Below are 27,966 nucleotides of genomic sequence, written 5' to 3' on the forward strand. Positions count from 1 at the left end.
TAGATGTTGTTCTAGTTATCTTTGAAAAAATGACAGATCGTCCATACAAGAAAGACATGTCACTCATTTAAACTGTCAAAGCAGTTTGTCCATCATACACTAAGGTGGCTGGAATGTTACAGTGTCGAAACAGTGAAACTTTACACACCCAGAGGCTGCCAGGAGTTATGAAGGCAATCTCTTCCCAGTCAACCTCATTAACCTCGATTTGCCAATAGCCTGTGTGCATGTCCAATGTTGAGAAACACTCAGCTCCTCTAAGACAGTTTAGGATGTCAACAATGCGCAACAGTGGGCAAACATTTTTCTTCATTATTTTGTTCAGTCATCTGTAGTCAATGCAGAAATGCCATGTACCATCCTTTTCCTTTACAACAACCACAGAAGAGGACCAAGGACACTCTGAAGATTCAATGATGCTATCTTGCACCATCTCTCCATCTTCTTCCAGTTTATATGGCACTAAGATGGTGACACCCTGTACAAATGCTGGATAAATAGTGTATGATTAGCAGTGTTGGTACAGTATTTTACTTTTTTTTTTTACCATTTCCCACTTAGCCTGTCACTTCTCCATTCCGGATTAAATGGCATCTGCAAATTGGCACATACCAGCTAACAGTTGCCAATGTTGTTCTTCAGTCAGGCCACATCCTATTGGCAGTTCGATAGTAGCTTCCTTTCCTGCGTTGCCTGTGGTGGTAGTGGAGCACAATTCTTTGCTGATGGCATTAATCTGCCTATCTTGGATTGGTTCAGTCGAACCTATGCACACACCTTTGATGATGAGTTGTATTTTCTCATGACAATTAGTGATCTAGGGTTTTCCTGGACCACCTAAAATGTTTATCATCATTGCTGGTAAGTGATTTTTTTATGAGCCTCAGTAGCTTTTGGCAACTGACAAAATCTTCAGAGTTTAACTGAACATCTGGACTGACGACCACAACTGATCTCGTTGATAATGGTGGAACAACAAAGTCTTCAATGGCACACAATTGCATAGACCAGTGTTTGTTATATATGGTACAGCTTCATCACTCTGGAGCACTCATCTTCCAGAATATACGACTAGTAACGAATGCAACAAGTCCCGCCTGAGAATAACCTTATGACTATATTATGAGAAAATGACAAATTCAAAGGGCAGTGTTCTGTCATACATAGTTATTCTTACAATACATGTTCCTGTTGACTGAAAGTACTTCCCATTTGCATCTTTCAGCACAACCACTTTTATATCACAGAACACAGTCTTCTTTAGCTGGTGATGATAAGCATTTGACATGACAGAAAAGCAAGTCTGAGTCGACTAATGTCGGGACAGGTTAGCTGTCAATGACCATGTCACAGAGATTTCAAGACACCTGAGTGACTCATCTATGGAGGAATTTCATCTGTGGTGACCTCACATTGACAGATCATCGCCTCACTTAGTTTTCTTGAATTCACTAGTAAATCAAGCTACTGGTACCTTTGTGGAGGAATGGCTGTGGTGTGTTGGGGAGTGATGTCATCCATGGTATGGTGATAGGCTTTGTCTCCCAGGTTGACTGTAATTGTCTGTGCTTGACTGTGTTACTGGAACTGCTGTGATTGTTGGCATCTGGCAGCATAGTAGTTCCCAAAAACCCTCTTCTTTCTCTGCAATAGTATACTATGCGTCCAGGGCATCCATAGTAGAAACATACTGGTGTGCTGTAACATCACCTTTGCTATGCAAACCATTGAAAGTTGTACCTCCCATCAGCTCACCACAATATCACAGAGCAGAAAATGTGTTTCCTAAGAATATTGTTGCATTACTGATCACAATTCTTGTAACTTCTATAATCCAGCATGCAGGTACATTGTACCTTACAAAAGGTGTGAATTTTACAGACTTTTAGTATGTTGTATGTAGAGGTGTGTAGTGTAAAATTCTAGATTGGAACCTCAAGAACCATGGCAGTTGCATCCAACAGTCCAAGCTCAACATCCAGAACCCCCTCTCTCTACCCTCAATGAGGTATAGGTGTGTAACTACACAGACAACCAATTTCTCATTTATACAAAAAAAATCCCCATTATATCTAATAAAATGTCATTTCTTAATAGCTAAACGTATATTTAAAGAATGAAAGTTATTATAAGTGAAAAAAAACATTTAACAGGATACAGAATTGCACAACAAAATTAATGCCTTAACCTCCTTAGTCCATATTGCAAATCAAATAGGATATCAACTTCTTCCTCCTCAGCAATGGCAATGGCAGTTACGGTTTTGCTATTGCTGTAATCCCCTTTCAGCATCCTCCTCGTCTATGTTCAACTGGGAAAAGGCCAAAACAAGGTTTGAAAATGACAGAGCACCAGAGCCATAATGTTTTGCAGCTGCAGGCCCTGTGCTACATCCCTTCACACATTTGCAAAAATCATTTTCACAATGAATCGGCAGCTACATTTTTCATTGTTACTGGAATCGGCCCTCCTCTTTTTGCGTCCAGCCAAAACTGATGGAGTCTTTTTGTTTACCCAGCCATGCCTGTGCTTTTAGGTTTGAAACGAATGGCACTGGGTGACTTGGTGGCAATCTCACAAGTCGGAATTTGACTTCTGCCAGTGACTGACCATTGTGGCTGTTCATGTGTAAACATACAATGTCACAAGAAATATTTCCCCTGCTTCAGAAATTTGGCAAGCAGTTGTGGTTGTCTACTTGTAAATACCAAGTCAGACAGGAACGGTTTTTCTCACAAATGGCACTAACTTTCTTTCCTTGTTCTAATAGGACTGAAGTAGTATGAAGGGGAAGAATATTCTGTGGATTGAACTTGCATGGTGCTGATGAATACAAAACACTGAGGGAATTATAACATCACATCAGTACCTTTTTGTGCCTGCTTAACCACAATGTCCTTTAGCAGCCATTTCAGTCACCAACATCAAAATGGAGCTGCTTCTGTTGGTGTGTTGGATAAAAAGTTTTCTTGTGATACTGTAATAACTGTTGTGGATGAGTTAAAAAACTAAAAAATAAAAAAGGTAACCATCAACTGCTGCATATCTGTACATCCGAAGGTTCATTTCTTCTCTTATCAGAGTTAATGTTGCACGCAGTGCGGACTTTGTGTCCCTGCTGATATGAGCTTCAAAGAAGATATGCACTGGAAAGGGTGCAAGGTCAAATTTTAACAATTTTGTCAGATTACAGCAGATTGCCTGGCAAATCGAACTCTTTGGAGGAGTTCAGATCTACAAATTTTCCCCCACCATTTTCTTCATGCAGTTGATGCCAATTTCTTGAGCTAAATGACAATTCACTTCTTCATGACCATTTGCTCCTGTGTTGACACCATTTACTTAGTCTCAAAGAGTAACAGATGTTCAAAGAACCATGCACTCAATTTATCAGTATAAAGATATTACATCTAGGTGTCATTCAGACGTTCCTGAATGTACCTCGGGGAACATCTTGCATTTGTTCACAGATGAGCTCATCGAGACAGCACACTATCTGTTATGCTGCTACTATCAGTCAGCCCTACGAAACTCTTCAATGCTGTCAATAGGACCTGTCCTGTTGTCATGCATGATCAGACATCTGGTCAGAATCTTCCAAAACAACGAATAATGAATTAATCCTAAGCCACGAATTTGTCAAATTTCTAAGAATCTATTTTGTCTTTTAGGCTGATCATGTCCTGGCAGTACAGACACACACTCTCAGCATAGTTTAAATAATCTGCATCGAAGGAAACAGGGAATTATTTTTACAAAAAACTCAACATGGAGAGGCAAGTCACCCCTCTGTTCAGCTTTATAGCACTTTTGGTAGGGCACCCACACAGAAGTATCAAGTCCATGGCCTAGTACGCAGTACTTTGTGAAGAAGCCTCATTTTCAACAATGGTTCAAGCAGTGATGGGAGATGGTGGTGGATCGTTGGAGAGTACCAACTACTTTGGGTGTCCAAAGAACACCAGCCCACTAAGTCACCAAAATGTCATATACAAGCAGAAATGAAAATCTCATTGCTTGGTTGGTTTGTGGGATTAAAGGGACCAGACTACTATGGTCATCGGTCCCTTGTTCCATAAAAACTAAAACCACCTGAAGAGAATAAAAAACGAACAACAGGAAAGACAGCAGACGAAACAGGACATGAAATACTCTGACAGAGACCAGACAAAACATATTAAAACACACAGTGTGACGGTGGTTGGCCAACCATAGAGAAAAAGAGGAAAAGCCAACCACCAAGAACACTTTAAAAACTCAGTTTAAAATCAGAGGCTAAAAGCCAGAATCAACACTAAAAAAAAAAAGAAAACACTCAGATTAAAGGATAAAAACCCCCTGCCAGAATAAAACACAAAACCAAGTCCACCATGGCAGAGTCATTTGATAAAAGAGCAGAGAGCGTGTCAGGCATTGCAAAAGTCTGCCTGAGCACGGTTAAAAGGGCGCACTCCGACAGAATATGGACCACCGTCAAGGACGCCCCACAACGACAAAGAGGAGGATCCTCACGACACAGTAAATAACTGTGCGTGAGTCGAGTGTGGCCAATGCGGAGCCGACAAAGGACGACTGAGTCCCTGCGGTTGGCTTGCATGGATGACCGCCACACAGTCGTCGTGTCCTTGACGGCACGGAGTTTGTTAGGGGTGGTCAGATCGCACCATTCAGCATCCCAAAACGAGAGCACTTTGCAGCGTAAGACTGCCCGCAAATCAGCTGCCAAGAGGCCAATCTCCAGAGATGGCGCACTGGTGGCCTCTTTCGCCAGGTGGTCAACAGTTTCATTGCCGGGTATACCAACATGGCCTGGGGTCCAAAGACCACAGACCTGCCGCTACGGACGAGAGTATGCAGGGACTCCTGGATAGCCATCACCAGATGAGAACGAGGGAAACACTGGTCGAGAGCTCGTAAACCGCTCAGGGAATCGCTACAGATAACGAAGGACTCACTTGAGCAGGATATACTCTAGGGCACGAAAGAAGGTGACCAGCTCAGCAGTGTAAACACTGCAGCCAGCCGTCAATGAACGTTGTTCAGAATGGTCCCCTAGAGTTAGTGCATAACCGACTAGACCAGCAACCATAGAAACGTCGGTGTAGACAACGCCAGAGCCCTGATACGTGGCCAGGATGGAATAAAAGAGCCATCGGAAGGCCTCCGGAGGGACTGAGTCCTTCGGGCCATGTGCCAAGTCGAGCCGAAGGCAAGGGCGAGGCACACACCACGGGGGTGTACGCAGAGGGGCCCGGAAAGGAGGTAGAACAGGGAAACACCCAAGCCAGGAAAGAAGCTGTTTGACATGTACGGCGATCGGACAACCCAACCGGGGCCGACGTTCTGGCAGATGAACGACTGACTGCGGGAAGAGGACACGATAATTTGGATGCCCAGGCAAGCTAAAAACATGGGCAGCATAAGCAGCCAGTAATTGTTGGCGTCGGAACCGCAGTTGAGGGACACCTGCCTCCACAAGTATGCTGTCCACAGGGCTGGTTCGGAAGGCACCAGTGGCAAGGCGTATCCTGCTGTGGAGGATTGGGTCCAGCACCCGCAACGCAGATGGGGATGCTGAGCCATAAGCCAGACTCCCGTAGTCCAGACGGGACTGGATTAACGCCTGGTAAAGCCATAGGAGAGTAGATCGGTCGGCGCCCCACCTGGTGTGGCTCAGGCATCGCATAGCATTTAGATGCCGCCAACACGCCTGTTTAAGCTGCCGAATATGAGGCAGCCAAGTCAACCAGGCATCAAAAACCATCCCCAAAAACCTATGTGACTCCACCACTGTAAGAAGCTCGCCGTCAAGATAAAGCCATGGCTCCGGGTGAACAGTGCGTCGCCGGCAGAAATGCATAACGCAGGTCTTGGCTGTGGAAAACTGAAAACCATGTGCTACAGCCCAAGACTGCGCCTTGCGGATTGCGCCCTGTAGCTGACGTTCAGCAGCTGCAATGCCAATAGAGCTGTAGTAAAGGCAGAAGTCGTCAGTATACAGGGAAGCGGAGACAGTATTTCCCACGGCCGCAGCGAGCTCGTTAATAGCTATTAAAAACAGACACACACTGAGAACAGAACCCTGTGGCACACCGTTCTCCTGGACTTGAGAGCAACTATATGAGGCCGCGACGTGCAGAAAATTGCGGATATAGATCGGCAGAGGACCCTGAAGACCCCATCCATGAATCGTATAAAGGATGTGATGACGCCATGTCGTATCATACGCCTTCCGCGTATCGAAAAAGACAGCAACCAGATGCTGATGGCGGGCAAAGGCAGTACGGATGGCAGACTCCAGGCTCACCAGATTGTCGGCGGCGGAGCGGCCTTTACGGAACCAACCCTGAGACGGAGCCAGAAGGCCTTGAGACTCCAGTACCCAATTCAAGCGCCGGCTCACCATCCATTCAAGCAACTTGCAAAGAACATTGGTGAGGCTAATGGGACGGTAGCTGTCCACCTCCAAAGGGTTCTTCCCTGGTTTCAAAGTGGGGACAACAAGACTTTCCCGCCATTGCGACAGAAACTCACCCTCGACCCAAATGCGGTTGTAAAGATCGAGGAGGCGTCACTGGCAGTCCTCTGAAAGGTGTTTCAGCATCTGAGAGTGGATGCTATCTGGCCCAGGAGCGGTATCAGGACAAGCAGCGAGGGCATTTCGAAATACCCGCTCACTGAATGGAACATTGTACAATTCAGGATGGTGAGTGCGAAAAGAAAGACTCCGATGTTCTATCCGCTCCTGTAGCGGAAGCCCAAGGGGTAGTTGGCAGAAGTGGAATTCATAGCAAAGTGCTCTGCCAAGCAGTTTGCAATGACGTCAGAGTCAGTACAAACTGCTCCATTCAGTATGAGTGCAGGGACACTGACAGGGGTCCGATAGCCATATAGGCGGCGAATCTTGGCCCAGACCTGCGATGGAATGACATGGAGGCCAATGGTGGACACATACCGCTCCCAGCACTCCTGCTTGCGTTGGGGGATAATGCAGCGGGCTCGCGCACGCAGCCGTTTGAAGGCAATAAGGTGGTCGATTGAGGGATGTCGCTTGTGACGCTGGAGCGCCCGTCGGCAAGCTTTAATCGCTTCAGCTATCTCAGGCGACCACCAAGGCACAGTCCGCCGCCGAAGGGACCCAGAAGAATGAGCAATGGCAGATTCGGCGGCAGTAACGATGCTGGTGGTGACCGATTGAACCACTGCATCAATGGCATTGTTAGAGAGAGGCTCAATAGCGGCAGTGGAGGAGAACAAGTCCCAGTCAGCCAGATTCATAGCCCATCTGCTAAGGCGCCCAGAAGACTGACGCTGTCGCAGTGACAGAAAGATCGGAAAGTGGTCACTACCACACAGGTCGTCATGCACTCTCCATTGGACAGACGGTAAGAGGCTAGGGCTACAGATGGAAAGGTCAATAGCGGAGTATGTGCCATGTGCCACACTGAAGTGTGTGAAGGCACCATCATTTCAGATCGAGAGATCGAGCTGCGCCAATAAACGCTCAACGATGGCGCCTCGACCTGTTGCCACTGACCCACCCCACAGATGGTTATGGGCGTTAAAGTCGCCCAGTAACAGGAAAGGTGGAGGCAATTGAGCTATCAGAGCAGCAGGACATGCTGCGCGACATCACCATCTGGTGGAAGGTAAAGACTGCCGACGTTAACAGCTTGTGGCGTCCACATCCAAACTGCGACAGCCTCTAAAGGTGTGTGGGGAGGTACATACTCGCTGTGAAGAGAGTTCAGGACATAGATGCAGATGCCACCAGACACCCTTTCATAAGCTGCCCGGTTCTTATAATAACCCTGATAGCCACGGAGGGCGGGGGTTCGCATTGCTGGAAACCAAGTTTCCTGCAGACCAATGCATAGGAAAGGGTGAAGGCTGATAAGTTGGCAGAGCTCAGCTAGATGGTGGAAGAAACCGCTGCAGTTCCACTGGAGGATGGTGGTGTCCATGGCTGAGAAAGGCGTGATGGGACTGGGAAGGGAGATTACGCCGCTGGGTCACCTGCTGCCTCCGATTTAGCACCTGTGATAGTGCTTTCCATGGCGTCTGATGGACCGGCGAGATTGAGGTCCTCAGCGGACGCCAGAATCTCAACGCATCCTCAGATGCAGAGCTGGAAGGTTGCGGTGGGATGGCTGCCACCACGAGTTCCTTGGGCTGAGAGCTCTTCTTGGGTTTCTCACGCCGTTCCTTGGGTCGCACCGGCTGGGAGGGCTTCACCGATTCAGTCTCTGAGACGGAGGAGGATCGTGAAGGCCTACGACCAGCTGATTGCGGGCACTTGTGCCATTGTCGGTCGTCAGGCTTCTCGCTGGTGGAAACCTGGGAAGGGAGGGACCCAAGGGACCCCTTGCGAGCGTGAGAAGCCGAAGAAGTTGGACGGACGTCCCCTATGGGTGGGATGGTGTTGCTCCTGAGGTAGGTGGCGCAGGAGCAACCCAGTGGGTAGAGCCCCCCCACTGGTGAGGGGGCAGGAGGAGTTGTACTACTCGTCGATCCGGCCACAATTGGAGAAACAGACGGGGCTAGCACAGTTGTTGTAGCAGCAGCGTAGGAAGATAGCATTCTCACAGGATGGAGTCGGTCGTATTTCCTTTTGGCCTCAGTATAGGTTAGTCGGTCCAGGGTCTTGTATTCCATGATTTTACGCTCTTTCTGGAAAATTCGGCAGTCTGGCGAGCAAGGTGAATGGTGCTCCCCGCAGTCGACACAGATGCGAGGCGGGGCACATGGAGTATTGGGATGTGATGGGCGTCCGCAATTTCGACATGTGAGGCTGGAAGTGCAGCGAGAAGACATATGGCCGAACTTCCAGCACTTAAAGCACCGCATCGGGGGGGGGGGGGGGGATATAGGGCTTAACATCACATCGGTACACCATCACCTTGACTTTTTCCGGTAATGTATCCCCTTCGAAGGCCAAGATGAAGGCACCGGTAGCAATCTGACTTTCTTCGGACCCCGATGAACGCACCGGACGAAATGTACACCTCAGTGCTCTAAATTGGTGCGCAGCTCTTCATCAGACTGCAAAAGAAGATCCCTATGGTAAATAACTCCCTGGACCATATTTAAACTCTTATGGGTTGTGATCGTAACGGCAACATCCCCCAACTTGTCACAAGTGAGTAACCGTCGTGACTGGGCAGAGGATGCCATTTGTATCAGGACTGACCCGGAATGCATTTTTGACAAGTCCTCCACCTCCCCAAACTTGTCCTCTAAATGCTCGGCGAAGAACTGATGCTTTGTGGAGAGAAAAGACTCCCCATCAACCCTCGTACAAACTAAGAAGCGGGGCGAATAGCTGCTACTGCCATCCTGAGACTTACGTTCCATGGTGTGGCCAGGGAGGGGAACGTTTTCGGATCGTACTTCTGAGCGTTAAACTGAGCCCGAGAACGCTTAGAGACTGCTGGCGGCTGGCCACCAGCGAGAGACGATGTACCACGCTTCATTGCGGGTCATCCACCCTGATGCTACCTACTCCGACCAAGGGCCCTCCCCATGGGCGCCACCCAGCCACGGCAAGAGCCACCTGGCAGGATGGCCGTTGCCGGGAGTCCCGATACCCCAGGAGGATAAGCATCTACTCCTTGGCATACGTGGGGAGTTAACGGCGCAGGCATCAGTAGAGCGAACCCTGTGTTATCAGGGGGCTACAACCAACAGGGTACACGGCGGCCCCACCACAACGGACTGGCTACCGTGCTGGATGTTAGGTAACATGTGGTCCATGGTCGCCGTCAGTGCAGAAAGAGGCACTGCACAGTGCAAGGTGTTATCTGCACGCAGAAAAAGAGTCATGCCCAAGAGATGGAGAGCAGACAGGACTGCAGTTCAACGGTGTATAAGCTGGCGAAAGGTCTGATCGCAAGATGGACACAATGCACCAAGTAAGGCGCCCTTCCCCAATCGGCTCGCTCTTCGGAAAATTTTGAGAGATGGAGGTCAAACCCAACAGGGGACTATCATACAAGGCCGAAAAGTTTGAGACTCCTTTTAGTCGCCTCTTACGACAGGCAGGAATACCGCGGGCCTATTCTAACCCCCGAACCCGCAGGGGGATCTCATTGCTTGGTGGAGCGTTTGAGGTTGATAAACATTGACTGTTCAAGCAACTCCATTTTGCTTCTAAAAATGTTGCAAAATTAAAGTTATAATGCTGACTAAGCACTTTTTGCTTTTTTAATAATATGAGAAATTTTATCTTTCTTTCAAGCTCTGTGTCTTGTTTAGTATCTGATGCAAAGAGACTTCTCCCATGAAAATTTTAGGAAATTTAAATCTGCACAAGAAATGCACGACTGCTTTTTGTCATGGAATTCATTGGGGGAAAGTTCAAAAATTCTGACCATTTGTAAGATACCACCCACCACTATCCACCTTTTTAAGTACCTGCTGATTAGACTATTTGTATTTTGTTTCAATTCAAAAATGTTAAGTTATATTCATTGGATATAAGCTGCATAGCTTCCACATCTATTAATACACTGTTTTTATGTATAGTTGTTATCTTGTAAAGTAATATGTGGTGACCTAATAGCTACAACTAACCCAAAAGGATAAAACATTCGGTCAGTTGCCACTACAATCATGTGCGATAAAACCATCTCCGATTCTGGTGCATGAAGATTTGCAAACTGAACTAGAAGAAAGAGGAACCTTAGCCTACGCACCAACCCAATCATCTAAAGGAATATACATTTGACTGTGTCTTAAAAATGAAGAGATCTGAAAGGGTTGTAAAATATGAAAGACTTTTCTACAAGAAATTTACATTATTCTGCTGTAAAGTAGCTACACAACAGATTTGTAACAATGTTCAACAACTTTATAGGAGCAAGCACAGTAACTGAAGTAGAAAGTTATGACCAAAAGTTGCGAAATCAGTCAAGGTGACTCATCCCAGGGAAATTGTAGAATATAATCAATTCATTGGAGTTGTAGGTTGAGTCAGTGACAGCCTTGTACATAATCACGTTCAAAAAAAAATACATATACTTGATCTGATAATAGTGAATGCTTGATGTCTTGACAGAGTAGCAAGTGGACTGCATCAGAAAACCACATTCGCCTTAGCTGAGTTAAAGAAAGCCATACGTAGGGGCTTATTGTTTCACAGAAAAATCAAGCAGCAAAGCAAAGATGGTCTAGTAGTAGTTCTATTGAGAGCTCCTTTAACTCAAATGAGAAAAAAAAAGGACCAGTTGCTGTACTGGCCAAAATGACATGGGACTGGATGGCACAGGACATTGTCTACTATGGACATGAAATGTTGGTACAAGGTTCTATCATGCTACTCACTAGTCAGAATGAAGTTCGTAAAAAGCAAAGTGAATTTATGTTTCATTGCAAATAAGAACTGATCTTGAACGGTGTGATACCTCATATCATCATTCATGTTGGAATTTCAAAAGTACAACTAAAACACGGTGAAAAACTTTAGATTAAAAAAAATTTCTTACACAACACTTTTCAGTGGCATATAGGGTCTGTTCAAAAAATTCCAAATTTGTCCACAAAATTTTTCTATGATTACCTTTTACTTGTTGTGCATGGTCTCCACTGAAATATTCTCCTCAACTTGGTACACTGCTCGCAATGCAGTTTCCACTTCCAGAAGCAGTCTTGGTATACCCCTTAATCGATTGTGTGAAGTGCCATCTGCAAATTTTCTTTTATCTCATCTATTGGTGAAAATCTTTGTCCTTTCCAACAGAGTTTTCAACTTTGGAAATAAAATGAAGTCTACAGGAGTCAGGTCTGGAGAGTACGGAGGATGAGCAAGCACAGTGATTTTGTTTCTGTGGAACAGTCATGGACCAACAGGGATGAATGTGCAGGTGCATTATCATGATGCAAGAGGCATAAATTGTTTCGCCACATTTCAGGTTGTTACCTTCTCACATTTTATTGCGGGTGTCACATGTCCTGAGAGTACCATCGATTAACAGTTTGTCCCTGTGGCACAAAGTGATCCTTCAAAGCCAAAGAAAACTATCAAAACTAGACATGATTGCCGCAAACGTTCTTTAAATAAAAATATGGCATTTCAGTCTTTGATCGCTATTTTTTATTTTCTGCAACTCTGAGATTGCCACTAAAGGAAGAAGAGTTGCAGAAAGAACTAGGTATTATTAAGCAAGTAAGCTAATGGATACAGGTCACAAAATGTTACACGTATGTTTAACAAGATCAAAAACAAATCCACGGGTATCAGTAATGGTTCTAGGAAAATTAAAGTTAAGAAGTAGTTTGTCACCCTAACATACAAAGGGCATGTGTTGGAAAGAAACATCGCTGTGGCATTCCAGAATGAAGGGCAAATGGCACATAGACTAAGACATAAACCAGCAACGGAAAAAAAACAACAATTCTGGAGCATACAAGATCAAATGTGCTCAATGTGACAGTTATTATATAGGACAGACAGGGCGGAATTTTGAAATTCGATACAGGGAACATTGCAGTCATAGCAATCGAACAGCATTTGAAGCTCATGTAAAACATGAAGTGAGTAATATAAATGAACAAATGGAGGTGCTACATAAAGCTCCAAAAAGTCTCTATCTTAACATGCTCGAAGAGATTTAAATGTATGCTCACCAAAGAAAACACTCAGACCTACTACTTGATGAGCAAAGTGATTTTATTCACAGGAGTTATGAGATTTTTAAAGACCTGTTTTAGGCTTACCCTTGAATGCAACATCACGCTCCAGTAAGAACAAGCTGCAGCAGAGCGGCCCCCAGCGTACTGGCGGCGAGGTGAATTGGGCATGGCGGAAGAGGACTTTGGGTGGCATTATATACACTCCTCTCCACCACCAATCAATACAAAGAGAATGAAACACACATTTGGGTCTGTGGTCCACTCAAAAAAGATTATTCGTATGTTATTACTATAGAAATTGTTTTATTAAAAAGTATTTTCGCCATTAATATGTACGGTGAAAAAATATGCACAACTCTTATAGGTAGATGGCACTTTTTACTGTTACCAATCAGGTTTCTCCCAAACTGCGATATAAAGTTTTAAGTTATGACAGTGAACTGATAGTTCTGTACTGACAAGTTACTCTGTAACTGCAATATATGGAATGTTGGCAATTAATACATTCCAGAATTTCTTTTGTAAACTAAGATATTTCTATCAGTAACTGTATCTCTCTTGTTAATTATATTTTTAACTTTGTCTAACAGATCTGAAGATGAGCAGCTAGCCTGAAACCAGTCATTGAAAGTAAAAAATAGCGATCAAAGACTGAAATGCTGTATTTTTATTTAATGAAAATTATCACCATGGTTTTGACATTTGATCTGACCTGACAAGCTTTTTTGGTCTTGGAGAACCTTTCCTGCCCCAATGTGAAGATTGAACCTTGGTCTCAACATCATAACTGTAGACCCATGTCTCATCACCAGTTGTGATTCTCTTATGGAACATCTCATTCTCATTTGTAAGATCAAGGTTTTTCTGCTCTTTGCTCATGAGCTCTGGGACGAACTTGGTGGCGACATAATGCATTCCAGGATGCTGTGTAAGGATTTCATGACATGATCCAACTGAAATGCTACATTCTTCTGCAATCTCTTGGAAAGTCAGTCTTCGATTGGTACGCACAATTTCACTGACATTCCTGACATGAGTGTCGTCAGTAGAGATCAAAGGGCATTCTGAATTAGGGTCATCCTTAAGTTCCATCTGGCCATTTTTAAACCATGTAAATAATTTGTAGCACTGAATATGGCTTAAATACTCTTCACCGTAGGCTTCCTGCATAATTTGGTGTGTATCTGTAAAAGTTTTCTCGAGTTTCACACAAAACTTAAATCAGACACATTGCTTTCTTTAACTCTGCCATCTCGGAATTCGCAAACTATGAAATAACATTCTACTCAATACAGCACTGAACAATAACTAACAGGCATACAACGATGACACTTCCACCAGTTAGAAGCACAGGTGTGTGCAGGGATGCTAACTACATATCACTTCAACACACCATTGGCAAGAAATTATGAATGTTCCAGAATTTTTTGAACAGACCTTATACTTAGAAGCATATTTACATCTTCCATAAAACTGGTTGCACATAGAAGTAAATAAAAACATTGAGTGTCTTCCAGGAAGTATTACAATGTCCATGTGGTATTGCCACATAGGAACAAAGCTAAATTTTAAATAGATAAAAATTTACATAAGTTTAAAGTGTTACATAGTAATTTACACATCAGAATCTACCCAAAGATTTTTTATTGAAACTAGTTTCCTAAACAAAAGGGTTAAAAATGCATTAACTTCTATCAATTTTCTACTTCTTGAATGTATGTTAGAACTTACCAGTAGCATCAACAAAGCCAGCCAATATCCGACCAACACGTCCCAGTGAAGTCATGCTTTGTAGGCTCAAAGCATCATGCTCTATAATACGAAAAGGATGAAGAGTTTTGGGGGGAACAGCAAAAACTCCTTCAATTGATGATGTCTGGCTGTCTGGTGGAGAAGTATTGCTCGGCCCAATATCTTCATCTTCAGTTTGCATTCTCTGGCGGAGTTCTCTAAAGCGTTTTCGTCCTTGGTGACTTTCAAGCACTTTCCTTTCAACATCCTGATAAAATATGCAAATAAAAGGCAATAGTTACTGTACCTAACATTAGTGTCAGTAACAATTACTTCATTATTGATTTTAACCATGAACTAATACATAGGAATTCTTACTGGAACTACTCTTAGGTAGTAAGTGTCAGGCATTATTAGCTTCTCAAGTAATATGTACAGAAACTAACATTAAACAATGCATATAGTTAATTAGTCATTAAAGCTTTCTATCTATCAAAAATTTTATATGGTTCCAGAAAAAAACACAAACTGACCACAGGACTTTGCCTAGATCAGCTTTCCACCACAGGAACAAAAAAAATCTGACCTGCCATAGCCCAACGGAAGTAGCCCAATGGAAGTAGTTGTTTTCTCAGAAACAGTAGTAAGTGGATAATGTTTTTAAATTAACCCTCTTTGTTGATAAATTTGGTTGCCTATCTGCTAACCTACCAGCTGTCCTCTTTCATTTCTGCTACTGGGCACGCATTTCCCCACCAGTGACCCATGCACAGGCAAAGGCACAGGGACAGAATGATGTTCTCACCAGCTTCAGCTCAGTCACTCAGTCGAACTCTCTCTGTGCTGTCAGAGCAGGTCACGTTGAAAATACCAAAAGAAAACTCAAAACTTTAACAAAACTAAGGTTTAAGATAGCAGAAGCTATTGCTCAAGAAGGAAAATTTTGTCTGATGGGGAATTCGTCAAATAATTTTGGGAAATATTTGCATCCGCAGCAGTTCAAGAACAAACATCATCAGTGAAAACTACAAGCTTGTCACATCAAACCACAGCATAATCATTTGACAACATGGTAAATGAAATTGAAATACACTCAAAGCACAATTAAAGGACTATGTATTTTAAAGTTCAGCACTTGATGGAAGTGTTGATGTTTCAGATACAGTCCAGCTTGCAGTCAGTCTTGAATCCTGCTGAAGGAATGATCACCTGTCCACTCACAGAACGAATAGACAAAGCAGATGGCTAGACTCCATATCGGCCCTCCACCTCAGGTGACTAGAACGCAACACCAAATGCCACTCACCCTGTGGCGAGAGCAGATGCACCACATCAGGTACAATGGAAGGTGCCTTGGCAGCAGAACTCATGGGTGAAACAAAGGACAACTGAGGTGTTCCATGCAATGCACCAGGATCTTCACCACTACTACACCCCAAAGTAGCAGCCAGAAGACAGCTGACCATAGCAAAATGCACATTCAGCTGTTCTCTAACTGTAGCCAGCTGCTCTTGCGTCCACACACACATCCTACACATGTTACCAGGGCTAAATGAGAAAGTAAACCATAAGCTCTGACAGAAACCTAGATATGCAACTTGCTATATGAAACTTGCTGCCCTCCTGATTTATCACTGATGCAGACTGATGCATCAATGAGCTGCGTAATTAGCTGTTCATAAGAAATGACGACTGTACTACAGATTGCCCAACTACATTTTAGTTACAAAAAATGTGAGATTACAGCTCTTAAATAGAAAAATATGAATCAAAGTTTAGAAATGTACTACTAATAAAACAGAGAAAAAGGTAAGTATCTTGCCACTCTCCAGCTGTGTACTGAGTGACAGCTAGAGCCTGGCTTACGCTTACTAGGCTGAAATGAAATGTTCCTGGCTCTTCAGAAATTCCCAACTAAGTTTGTAGTAACCATGTCACAAATTCTGATCTTGGTGTAATGTAATCAGCTGTCTACTAATTGTGTGCCCTTCTTTCTCCTCTACAGAACCAATCAAATGTGACACTGTTGTAAAAAGATGTGAATACCAGCGTACTTTGGAATAGGCATATTATGCTTGGAATGACTTCATTGTCACTGCAGAGAGAGATGACTGGCGTAATGTGATGAACCACCTAAACATGCCTGATGCTACATAACTACTCCCATTAGTACTGTGGGCATGAAAGTGATATAGTTCTATGTAGTCAACCCTCAACACCCACTCACATGTACTTAATTTAATGAAGAATTTAGAACCATGACTTCTATGATTAACATATCTTATCTCAAGGATCACATCAGCAACTATTTGGCATGATTAGAATATTATCCAAGATACAAAACTTCCTGGATGTGACCAAAGCTGCATACCAAAACAGAGCTTTAATGCAGATTCTCTGAGTTCAGGAAAATGGAGGAAAAGTACTGACAGACTGAAGCTGTGGAGCCTAAGGTGTGCCTGGATGCTTAGTTGGTAAGATTACTGCCTGAAAAAGTCAAGGGTCTGGCTTGGAGTTCCAGTGCAACAACAGTTTTAGTCACTCTGCTGTAATGTTACGACAGTGTACACTCTGTTGAAGACAGAAAGATTCATTCTGCACCACTCGTGAATCTACATTAATGTGATGAAGTCGGCATTTGTGAAAATTTACAATACTTCTAAAGGTATGATGGGGAGAAGAAATCAAAAGAACAAGGTGAAATAGTATATAAAAAAGATGAAGAAAACAGTAGTAAAAATAGTGGTTATATTGAATGTGTTCATCCAAAACTCTCACTCATCAGATTGCAGTGTACCAAAACATCCTTGACCCAACACTTATAAATTGGCAGACAGTATGAGAGCCACTCATGATAATGATTAGCATGACAAAAATGGCATCAGAGGCAACCCATGGGCACACATGATGTCTGATGTATCATTCTGCCATCAGAGTTCCCTCAACCATAACCACCTATGATCGTAAGTCATACCTGATGGCTCATCATACCATGACAACAGGAGTACAACTGCTGTCCCTCTCCGAAATATCGGGAGAACATGGCCTCTTCCCAGGTTGTCGTCATGTGGTCATCCAGGTAGTAAAACACCATAGTTCACTGCTGAGGATTATGTGACACCATTCATCAGTAGTCCATGATTCCTGGTCACAGCACCATTCTGAATGCAGCCACTGTGTCATGGTTTTAACAGCTGCCAATGCACAGCATGATAATTCCCTAGTCCAGCTGTTGCTAGTCTCTGACAGATGGGATAGTGTGGTGTGATACAGAATGCTGCAGGGAGTCAATTCTTGTTCTCAGATGGTAGGCAGAGATGTGAAAGGATTCCAATACCCTTTGGGCACAATTACTCGCAAACAAGGGCCCACCAAGTCGAATGGATGCAAGGTGCGATACTGTGTACCTTAACCTACATCACCACATAGATGGTTTCAAAAAAATTGATCCCACCATTGGGGACCTCTTCTTTTGAGAACTTGTTATTCTTGAGACCCTTGATGATATCCTGTATTTCTTCTGTGGTGGACGGTTGATAATCAGGGTTCCTGGTGGACTGTTGATGGAAGGTAAGTCTGTCTTTAGATACCTCTGTGTTGAGGAACCCCTAGAAATAGTCATCAAGTATGTGCAAGCCTTTGGTTCAGTTAGAGCTTCCTACCTGGCCCATGGAGAAGTAGGGCAGGAGATGTGAACCAGATCTTCTGCTTCTTCAGCGTCCTTTGCACAGGTCTCTTGAGCTGTTTCTCTTCTGTCTCTTGCAGCAAGATCCTGAGGTAATTCCTCTTTGCTCTGCAGACAGTGTTGGCTGTAATTTTTCTTTGTATGATGGTTTCATGATTGGATTCATTCTTACACTTGTTCCACATAATGAAACTGTTATGCCTTTCTTCTACGGCCTAACTGCACTCTGTAGTCCACCAGAGGTGTCTGCCTTTATTGGCTCAGACAGGAATAGTTTTTGGGCAGAATCCAATAAAGCCTTTTGTAGGGAAGACCACCCTTCTTTCTGTGTATTCTTCCTTAGAGTACCATGGAAGTCACAAACTTCATTGCACAGTCAAACAGTGTTGACTCTGGGTATCTTAACGGCTACTTTGGGGGTTTGGTGTTCTTCTCAAGGGTTGCATGTTAGTCTTGACAAGTGAAAGGTAATGCTCAGAATCTAAGCTGACTCCTCTCAGTTCGATATGAATCTCAGAGTCAAAGAAACTGAAAGAGGGAGAGGAGAAAACCACAAGAATGATAGAAGGGCAACAAACACTACAATGGACAAAAGCAGAAAACGAAAACCACAGAAACGCAAGAAACCTGTAGAAGAGATCAAAACAAGAGAGCAGATTTCCATGGCTCGCTGACCATGAGAATAAAAGGGAGAAGTCAGCCACTCTGCAACACATTAAAACCTCCACCCTAAAAGTAAAAGGGTGGAGGACACAGAGGGACCAAGGATATGCACTAAAACTTAGATCAAATGATAAAACCCATCCTCACAAATAAAATGTAAATCTAAAGCTGCTGTTGAGGCATTGTTGCCTAACACCGAAGGTAGAGTGCTGGGAAAGTTAAAAGTATGCTGCACAGCGGCTAAAAGTGGGCAGTCCAGCAAGAGGTGGACGACAGTCATTTGTGAGCCAAAGCGACACCAAAGTGGATCCTCATGATGGAGGAGGTAACCATGCATTAGGAATGTATGGCCAATGCGGGGCCGGCAAAGGATAACTGATTCCCTGCAAGAGGACTGCATGGAAGACTTCCACATATTCATAGTCTCCTTAATGACACGCAGTTTGTTGTGCGTACTGTTATGCCATACTGTCTCCCAAAGCTGAAAAATCCTGCAGCATAAGACAGAATGCAGGTCAGTTTCAGAGATGCCCATCTCCAGAAGCCGTTCCCGTGTAGCCTGTTTGGCCAGCCTGTCACCAAGTTTGTTGTCTGGGATTCCGACCTGTCCTGGGGTCCACACAAACACCACTAAACGATGGGACCATTCCAGGGCATAGATGGACTCCTGAATGGACACTAAATACACAGTGGAAATGACTCACCAGGGCCTGAGCAGATGTGCTCAAGAGCACGAGATATGGCCACCAGCCCTGCAGAGAAAACACTGCAGCCATCTGGGAAGGAGTGCTGTCCATTATGTCCTCCATGCACATATGCAAAGCCTACGTGACAATCAGTCATCGAGAGGGCAGTGTAAACCACTTCATGGCCCACATACATGTCGAGAATCGAGAGGAAGTGATAGCAGAGAGCCGCAAGGTTAACGGAGTCTTTAGGGCCATGCAAAAGGTCCAGTAGAATCTGCGGCCTAGGTGTACACCATGGAGGTGTACATGAATGGACCTAGTTTTCTGTATGGTAGTTACTGTACCACTAAGTGGACTACGCCTGTCAGTATGGATAAACTGTTTTGTGTCCACTCGTCCACACTTTAACACTTGATCTGCTGCCCAGGGGAAACCAAGCATTAATGGCTTACTCTTGCCACATGTTCCTGGAGGTACTAACCAGCCTGAAAACATACAACTCCTAACAGCTATAATTATTAGACTGCAAATGTTGTAAATACTAATGTAATGTTATTCAGTACACTGTTCTCAGTCACCAATAAAGTATCTGCATTTATACCCATTATACCCTGTGTACACACACACACACACACACACACACACACACACACACACACTCTCTCTCTCACTCTCTCTCTCTCTCTCTCTCTCTCTCTCTCTCTCTAGGAAATAACAAGTTGGCATTACGGATATTTTACGACCAGGAATATAAGAAGAGGTTTCAATACAAGGCAATCAGATCTCGTGGAGAATTTGAAACAAGGAAATATAAATATTGCCATAATAACAAAAACAAAGAAGTAACTGAGAGGAACAAAATATTTAAATAATTATACAGTAAACTGTAGTGGAGTCAAATACAATGAACACTGAGTGGAACAGGTAATCATAATGGAGAAAGAAACACATATAACTATATAAATGAAAGGTTATTAGCTGCTAGAGTTAGAGCTGACTGAGGACAGTCATGTGTCCGAGTATAGGCAAAACACAAAGATTCTGAAATATGAGGTGCATTCAACTTAGGACACCACCTATTTTTTTCTCACAAACTAATTGCACAAAAACTGTGAAACCTGTGTCACTTCTCAAAAAAAATTCTCTGAACTGTACACATTTTTCACAATGTCAACATCCTGATTCCATGGCCACTGGTGATACTTCTTTAGGAGTCTCAGACCACTGGAACATTGCTGATGCAATACTGGCACAGCTAATGAATGGGCAAGGCTGAAAAAATAACAATCACTTCTCATATTCATTGTCACAATCAATGAAAAGGAAGTCCCAGGCACGCCATCATCACGTGCCAACACAGCCCGCCAACATATCACATGTGCAGCCTTGTGGCCATCTGTCTACATTTCTGGAATTCACCTGGTGGACTGTGTTAGCGTAAGCTGTCGCCAGCACACCGGTCGCCAAAGACGTAGCTCGAAGATCGATAGTAGGTGCTGGATCAAGTGCGCCTCATGAGAGAGGCCAGAGACACACCGAAGAACAACACGCAGCCAATGCCCTCTCGACAACATATATTTAGCCTGCCACCGCTGACAGGAGACTCAAGTCACTAACTCACACACCAGTCTGGCATCTGCCAGTTCAATTGCGGAGTGGGTATGATTCACATCACAAGCTACGGCTGTATATAGTGACCAGAATTGAGACTATAGTAAGATCACCAATACTGTTCGCAAGAGGACTATTATTGATGAGCTTGTACCACAAGTTAAGTAGGAGCTATCTGTTCATGTACATAAACAACTGTGTTAATCCATCTGTGCATTTGTGTAGTAAGAAGAGGATACAGGCCACCCATAACAACATCCTCTCCCTTGCCTCCTACAGTACAAGACTCTACAGTGGTGACGAGGATACCACAGTGGCAAGGAGGATAATTCAGGGGCAATCAAAGATAATCAACTTGGCTGAAGATTTTGCTTGCTTCTCTTGTGTTTTAGATTGGAGAGGTGATCATGTTCTTCTATTTGCTAATTCCAGGAGGCGAACCACAGAACTAACGAAATTTCTCTTTTCAGAGGCTTTACTTGCTTCTTACTATAACATGTTTATGTAAACCATGAATTCCCTGCGCCCTCCACCCCCTGACCCCCGCCTCAGCCACAGATGGCCAATGTGATGGATGTACCTCAAGTTTCTTAGTTTCATAAGCAATAAATTGCTACCCTTTTGATAGTGGTTGCATAAGCTGCACAACTGACGAAACAACCAGCCCAACAATTCCCGCCGAGCAGTACACCTATGTTCCAGCAATTTAAGGATACAGAAGAGAAATGGATCGAATACCTGACTCAGTTCCAAGTACATTGTTAATTTCATCATGTTCAAGGTACTGTAAAGTTACAATACTTCCTTTTGATTGTGGGCTCCCCAGTGTTCAGGTTAATACAAAAACTGTTACCATCAGCATCTCCCGCCGAACTAAGCTATGGCCAAGTAATTGATGCATTAAATCAATACTACAGCCACCAAGTCCAAGTAGCTGCAGCTAGATAACAGTTCTTTTGCTAGCAGAAAAAGCCAGAACAGATGCACCACCAATGGTACAAAAAACTAACGGGCATCACTAGGAAGTATAAATTTAAGTGTAGTTGTGGCAACTTTTACATCGATCTCATGATACACAATGCAATAACATTCAGTGTCCCAGATAGTAGAATACGGTAACAGATACTTACGTACTCTGATCCATCACTTCTCCAAGTATTGTATATCTTTTAGAGCAATACAATTTGAGTGCCATAGTGGACGATAAGTTTGGCCGGGCCCCAATTTGTTGGGTCGAGTCACCCCCTGCTCGCGAGTGCCCTGAGCGGCTACAACAACAAGCATGTACACAGCCGCGTGGACAGCCAAGTAGACATGTAAATGGGGCTGTGAATTTAGTGATGTCTTGCTCGAGATGTTTTGAACACCACAAGAGACTGGATTACCCATCATGTAAAGCAACATGTAGTAAGTGTGTGTGTGTGTGTGTGTGTGTGTGTGTGTGTGTGGGGGGGGGGGGGGGGGGGGGGGGGGGGGGGATGGCATGGCCACGTCCAAGCACTTTGTTTGTAAGGGCACAAAACCATCAATTTTGTCCACTCACAGAAACAACAGGCTCGTGCATATGCAGTGAACATTGTGTTTTCACAACTGAGAACAGGTTCTGACAAAAGTGCGATTAAGGTTGTGCCGCCTCCTCGCCCTAGTGCTATGTGACGACATTCTAACAAACTATTTGTCTCATTACGAATTCCTGGCCGTCGTGTGAACTTTCAGTAACTTTGCTTAATCATGCCATGTACAAACAGAGTCACCATGCCATTCTAAATCTAGCAAGCACCTCACTGCCTACAATGGACAGGAAATTCCATTGCTTGGACAGCGTAGTTTGCCTTACACTTACAAATTTGACACTAGGGCAGTGACTTTTACTGTGTTGAAATCAAGAGACAGTGAGAACATATTCAGTTTAGATGCTTATGATTTGTTTGAACTCAGCATCCAAGACAATGTACTTTCAGCATCGGCTTTTACTCCAAAACACAGGGCAGCTAGCTTGCTTCAAGAACTTCCTGAGCTATTTTCAGAATGAATGGGAAAAGCTAATAACTTTGTAGCACATGTTACATTGAAAGACATTGCACAGCCTAAGTTAGCAAGATAATGGCTCCCATTCAAGCTAGTCAATGGGCAAGTCCTCTTGTTTTGTTGCCTATGCCTTCTGGTCGCACTCACATTTGTGTTCACTTCAAATCTACAGTCAACTCACAGACAGTAGTTGACACTTATCCATTACCATGCCCTGAGGAACTCACGGACGAGCTTGGTGCAGGATGTTCCTTTCCTAAGATAGATTTGGGTGATGTCTACTTGCAAATTCCATTGGATGAAGTATTACAAGAAGTGTTTCTTATAAATACACATTTAGCACTGCTCAAGTATTTGCATCTGCCCTTCGGCTGTGCTTCTGCACCCGCCATTTTTCAACATTACTTGGAACAGCTGACTGCAAAAGTGCCGTTCTGCTCAATCTACCTTGACAATATTGTCATCTCAGGTTGTACACCAGAGGAACATGTTGCCTATTTACATACTGTGTTTCAAGTGTTGTCACAAGCATTACACAAGTCTCGTCTCGAAAAACGTGACTTTTTTCAAATTGAACTACAGTACTTAGCGCATGTGTGAAACTGTCAGGGTGTGCACCCCACCCAATATCATTTGTTTGCAATTAATGACCTGCCTGTTCCTTGCAACGTATCTGAACTGCATTCAATCCTAAGCAAGATGACATACGACATTTGATTCTTACCAGATGCTGCTCAGATTGCAGCTCCATTGCATTGCTTGCATTGCAAAAATGTACCTTTTCTGTGGACCAAAGGCTGTCAAGACGTATTTCAGAAACTCAAAAATGCCTTGCTCAATGACAGATGTTTAATGCATTTTGACCCTGCCAAGCCAGTAGTTTTGCAAGTCGACCCTTCTTTCTATAGATTTGTTATTGTGCTTTCTCACAGAATTGGAGCACAAGACAGACACTGCTTTTGGCTCAAAGTTGCTCACTCAAACTCAGTGGAATTATTCTCAAATAGAAAAAGAGGTTCTCGATATAGTGTGTGTGGTGTGACAAAATTCCATCACTCTCTGTTTGGTCGCAAGTACTTTTTAGTGACAGATTACAAGCCTTTTCAGCCCTTGTTTCATCCATCCAAGCCAGTTCCTACATGCACTGCTAAAAATGGCAACATTGGGTTTTGTTGCTTTTGCAGTATCAAAATGAAATCCTGTACAAATCTATGGCAAAGCATGGCAATGCAGAAGCCCTATCTCACCTTCCAATTGGCCCAGACTCTGATTTTGATGCATCTGTTGCATCTTGTTGCCAAATCGATGTGCAGGACTCTGAACTGCTGTAATCTTTTTCCTTGCACTACAGACAATCCGCTCTGTCACAGCTTGGCCTAAGACTCAATCGCCATGGCAATGAGTGCACACTGACTTTGCAGGACCATTTTGGAACTCATGTTGGCTCATAGTGGTAGACTCTTAGCAAGTTCCCATTTGAGGTGCGTATGGCTTCTACCACATTGTGGAGCACCATTCAAGCATTGTCCTCCATATTTTGCATAGAAGGTTTGCCAGATCCACAGTTCACTTCACATGATTTTGAACAGTTCTGTGAATGAAATGGCATTCGTCATCTAACAAGTGCTTTGTTTCAACCCTAGTACGATGGAGAAACACAGAGGAACAGGCATTCAGACGCTGCTACACTTGCTACACTCAGCACAGCATCCAGTGCCATCAATGTTCCGCAAGTATTGCTTTGCGTTATGCGTTCTTGTTTACGACAACAGTAGGCACTGGAGAAGAAGTGTGATCCAGGTATGCATTGGCTCTTTTATCTACTTAATTGCAGGTCCTGATGGTTTGCAGTGCTGCCACCAGAACCAAATTTGTGGAAGTCATTTGCCCAATGATTCTGATGTTTTTCTTCCCACAGATTCACAGCCTCACAGGACTGTGCAGTCTTTGCAGCCAACCTCTGATGTCACCGTGGGACCTAAGGATGAGCAGATGCACCCTTTCCCCCACCATCCTTACTCGCCGACCTGATGGCCATGGACCTGTTGTCTCTGCTGCCATCATCGCCCCAGGACAAGCCCTCAGGCCTCAACATGTGTCCTGGCAGCAGTTTTCTGGAGGATGTTCCTGTTACCTCACAAGCCAGATAGTGGTGTACAGTCGAGAGTACGCTATCCTCTACAGCCATGGCTCTCAGCTCATCTCTACATCCAGTGTCCTGCCTCCTCCCCCTCCCCCGCTGTCATTTGCATCCTCCCTATACATCAACGGTGCAGCATATCAGGAGGAGGAATGTGCTGGTGCAAGCTGTTGCAAGCACCCTGGTGGGCAAACATGTAGTGTAAAGATTGATAGGAGGTGCTGGATCAAATGCGCCGCAAAGATCTAGCACGAATATCGATGATAGGTGCCTGGTCCAGTGCATGTATCACGAGACAGATAATACACCAATACACACCAATAAACAATATGCTGCCAACGTCTTCTCAAGATCATGTATTTAGGCCGCCACCACTGACCAGAGACTCAGTCCCTAAGTTACACTCCAGTTTAGCGTTGTCAATTCAATCATGTAGAGGGTATTTTCACATCACAAGATACGACAGTACATACCAACCAGAATTGTGATTATAGCAAGATTACCAATACAGTAGAGTCCCGGTAATCCGAACTAATTGGGACCGGACCTTGTTCGGATTAGCTGGAATTGCGGCGACAGGTTTCTAGAATGAAGTATACCAAGCAAATAAGTAGGTACATCATGGTAACAAATGGGAACAATGGCTCACTCTCACTCCCTGCCCTTGTCGTCGTACATTGTCGAGACCTTTGTAGTGTGAGGTCAGTGCACTGCAAGTTGACTCACAAAGCACTTGGGTATGTTAGTTATTGATTGCTGGAAAGCATAACAGTTTTATAGTATTCGTTTAGGTGTATTGATGTACGTATTTTCGTCATGAGTAAACAGAAACATACAACTTTAACTCTGAAAGAAAAACTGAATTCTTTGAAGCAGATAAACAATGGTGAGAATGTGTGTAAACTGGCAATGGAACTTGGTGTTGGTAAAGCAACCATTCGTGATTGGAAGAAGAACCGAGTGAAGCTTGAACAGTCCTGTGCAATATCTTCGGGAAAAACACTCAAAATTCAGCAAACAGTCCCAGCACGATAAAGTGGATGAAGCTCTTTTCCTTTGGTTTATGCAGGAAACAGAAAGGGGAACTCCTCTGAGTGGAGCACAGGTTCAGGAGAAGGTGGTTTACCTGAACAAGTCAATGAATGGTGGTGAGTCTTTTAGTGCGAGTAAGGATTGGTTGGACAGATTCAAAAAACATCATGGAATCCATCAGCTAACAATTACTGGAGGAAGGGTTCTTCTGGCTGTGATGCAGTGAAGGAATACTTGGGTGTGTTTGAAAAAAATGATAAGAGAGGGAAGCTATTCTCCCCAACAAATTTATAACGCTAACGAGACTGGCTTTAATGTTGGGGCATTGCAAACAAAAAGCCTGACATCAAAAACAGAAGACCATGTTCCTGGTTTTAAAATGTGCAAAGATCATGTGACTTTATTAGCGTGCAGCAACGCTTCTGGTAGTCACTAGCTGCCTTTAATGCTGATTGGCAAACCTGCTAGGTCCAGAGCTTTTAAAAACTGCAACATGAAGTCCCTGCCTGTATATTATCGCAACCATAAAAAGCATGGATGGTCAGCTGTTTAAAGAATGGTTTCACAGCCAGTTTCTTCTCTCTGTTCAACAGTTTTCTAAGGAAAATCATTTGTCTCCCCGTGCAATCCTTTCGATTGGTAAAGCGCCACCTCACCCCAGCACTGAAGAATTACGTGATGGAGAAATTGTGGTGAATTTTTTGCCACTGAATGTTACACCACTTCTACAGCTGATGGACCAGGGCGTACTGCAAGCATTAAAACAAGTTTTATGAATGCTGATCCAAGATGACAGCATTCCTTTAGTGGACAAAATAAAAAAGACCAATTGAAGGACGTTGTTTATTGGGCCGCAGAGGAATGGCAGACTATTTCAGAAAATACTCTGAGAAAATCGTGGAGAAAACTGTGGACATCTCTTTGAATTTCAGGACAACCTAGTTGGAAAATCTGCTACAAATGATACAGATAATCCCTGGATGTAAAGAAGCTAGTGATGGAGACGTGGATGAGTGGATGGCAGAGGATGGTGTGTGTGTGTGTGTGTGTGTGTGTGTGTGTGTAGAACCTTACTGATGCTGATTTAGTTGCTGCTGTCACTTAAGACCAGGAAGAAGTGGACTGCTGTGACGGAAGTGACAATGAGCCTGAAAGTGACAAAAAGGAGAGCTGGTGCTACACAGTGATGCAGCAGAAGCCCTTGACCTTGTGCTACGTTATTTGGAGCAACAACCCACTGCTACACCTGCTGATTACGAGACGATGGCGCAACTATATGTCATATAACAGACTGTCTGCATTACACCAAAAAACAATGACTGAATTTTTGTCATCTAAAAAGTACGGATAAAATGTCCGCTGTATTTTAGTAAGTTTGGCAGCTTTTCTTTCATTGTTATGGATTGTTTAAACCAAATGTTTTCTTGCCAATTTTTCTAATACATGTTTACTGTACTGTGTAAATTAAAATTGTGTGTGTGTGTGTGTGTGTGTGTGTGTGTGTGTGTGTGTGTGTACAGCAGTTTACTGCACAGCTTACCAAACTTGGACTAACATCTTTCATGTTCGGATTAACCGAATGTTCACATTACCAGGCCTCTGCTGTACTGTCTGCAAGAGGACTATTAACGATGAGCTTGTACCACAACTCATGGACTCTATTCAAGTTAAGTAGCAGCTCTCTGTTCATGTAAATAAAGAACCATGTTAATCCACATGTGCATTTGTGTTTATGCCATCCATAACAACATCCTCTC

The 27,966-nt window shown here is 43.8% G+C and overlaps 1 protein-coding gene across 2 annotated transcripts in view; it reads right to left on the bottom strand.

Moving 5' to 3' along the window:
• The window catches only part of LOC126268143 (WD repeat-containing protein 44), a 160,683-nt gene that overhangs the window by 117,209 nt on the left and 15,508 nt on the right, over positions 1-27,966 (bottom strand). For both annotated transcript variants that reach the window (XM_049973677.1, XM_049973685.1), the window contains exon 3: positions 14,362-14,629. In XM_049973677.1, coding sequence (XP_049829634.1) covers positions 14,362-14,629 — 268 coding nt within the window. The remainder of the gene's footprint in view (positions 1-14,361; positions 14,630-27,966) is intronic.

This window comes from Schistocerca gregaria, chromosome 1, assembly GCF_023897955.1.
Source record: "Schistocerca gregaria isolate iqSchGreg1 chromosome 1, iqSchGreg1.2, whole genome shotgun sequence".
Classification (NCBI taxonomy): Eukaryota; Metazoa; Arthropoda; class Insecta; order Orthoptera; family Acrididae; genus Schistocerca; species Schistocerca gregaria.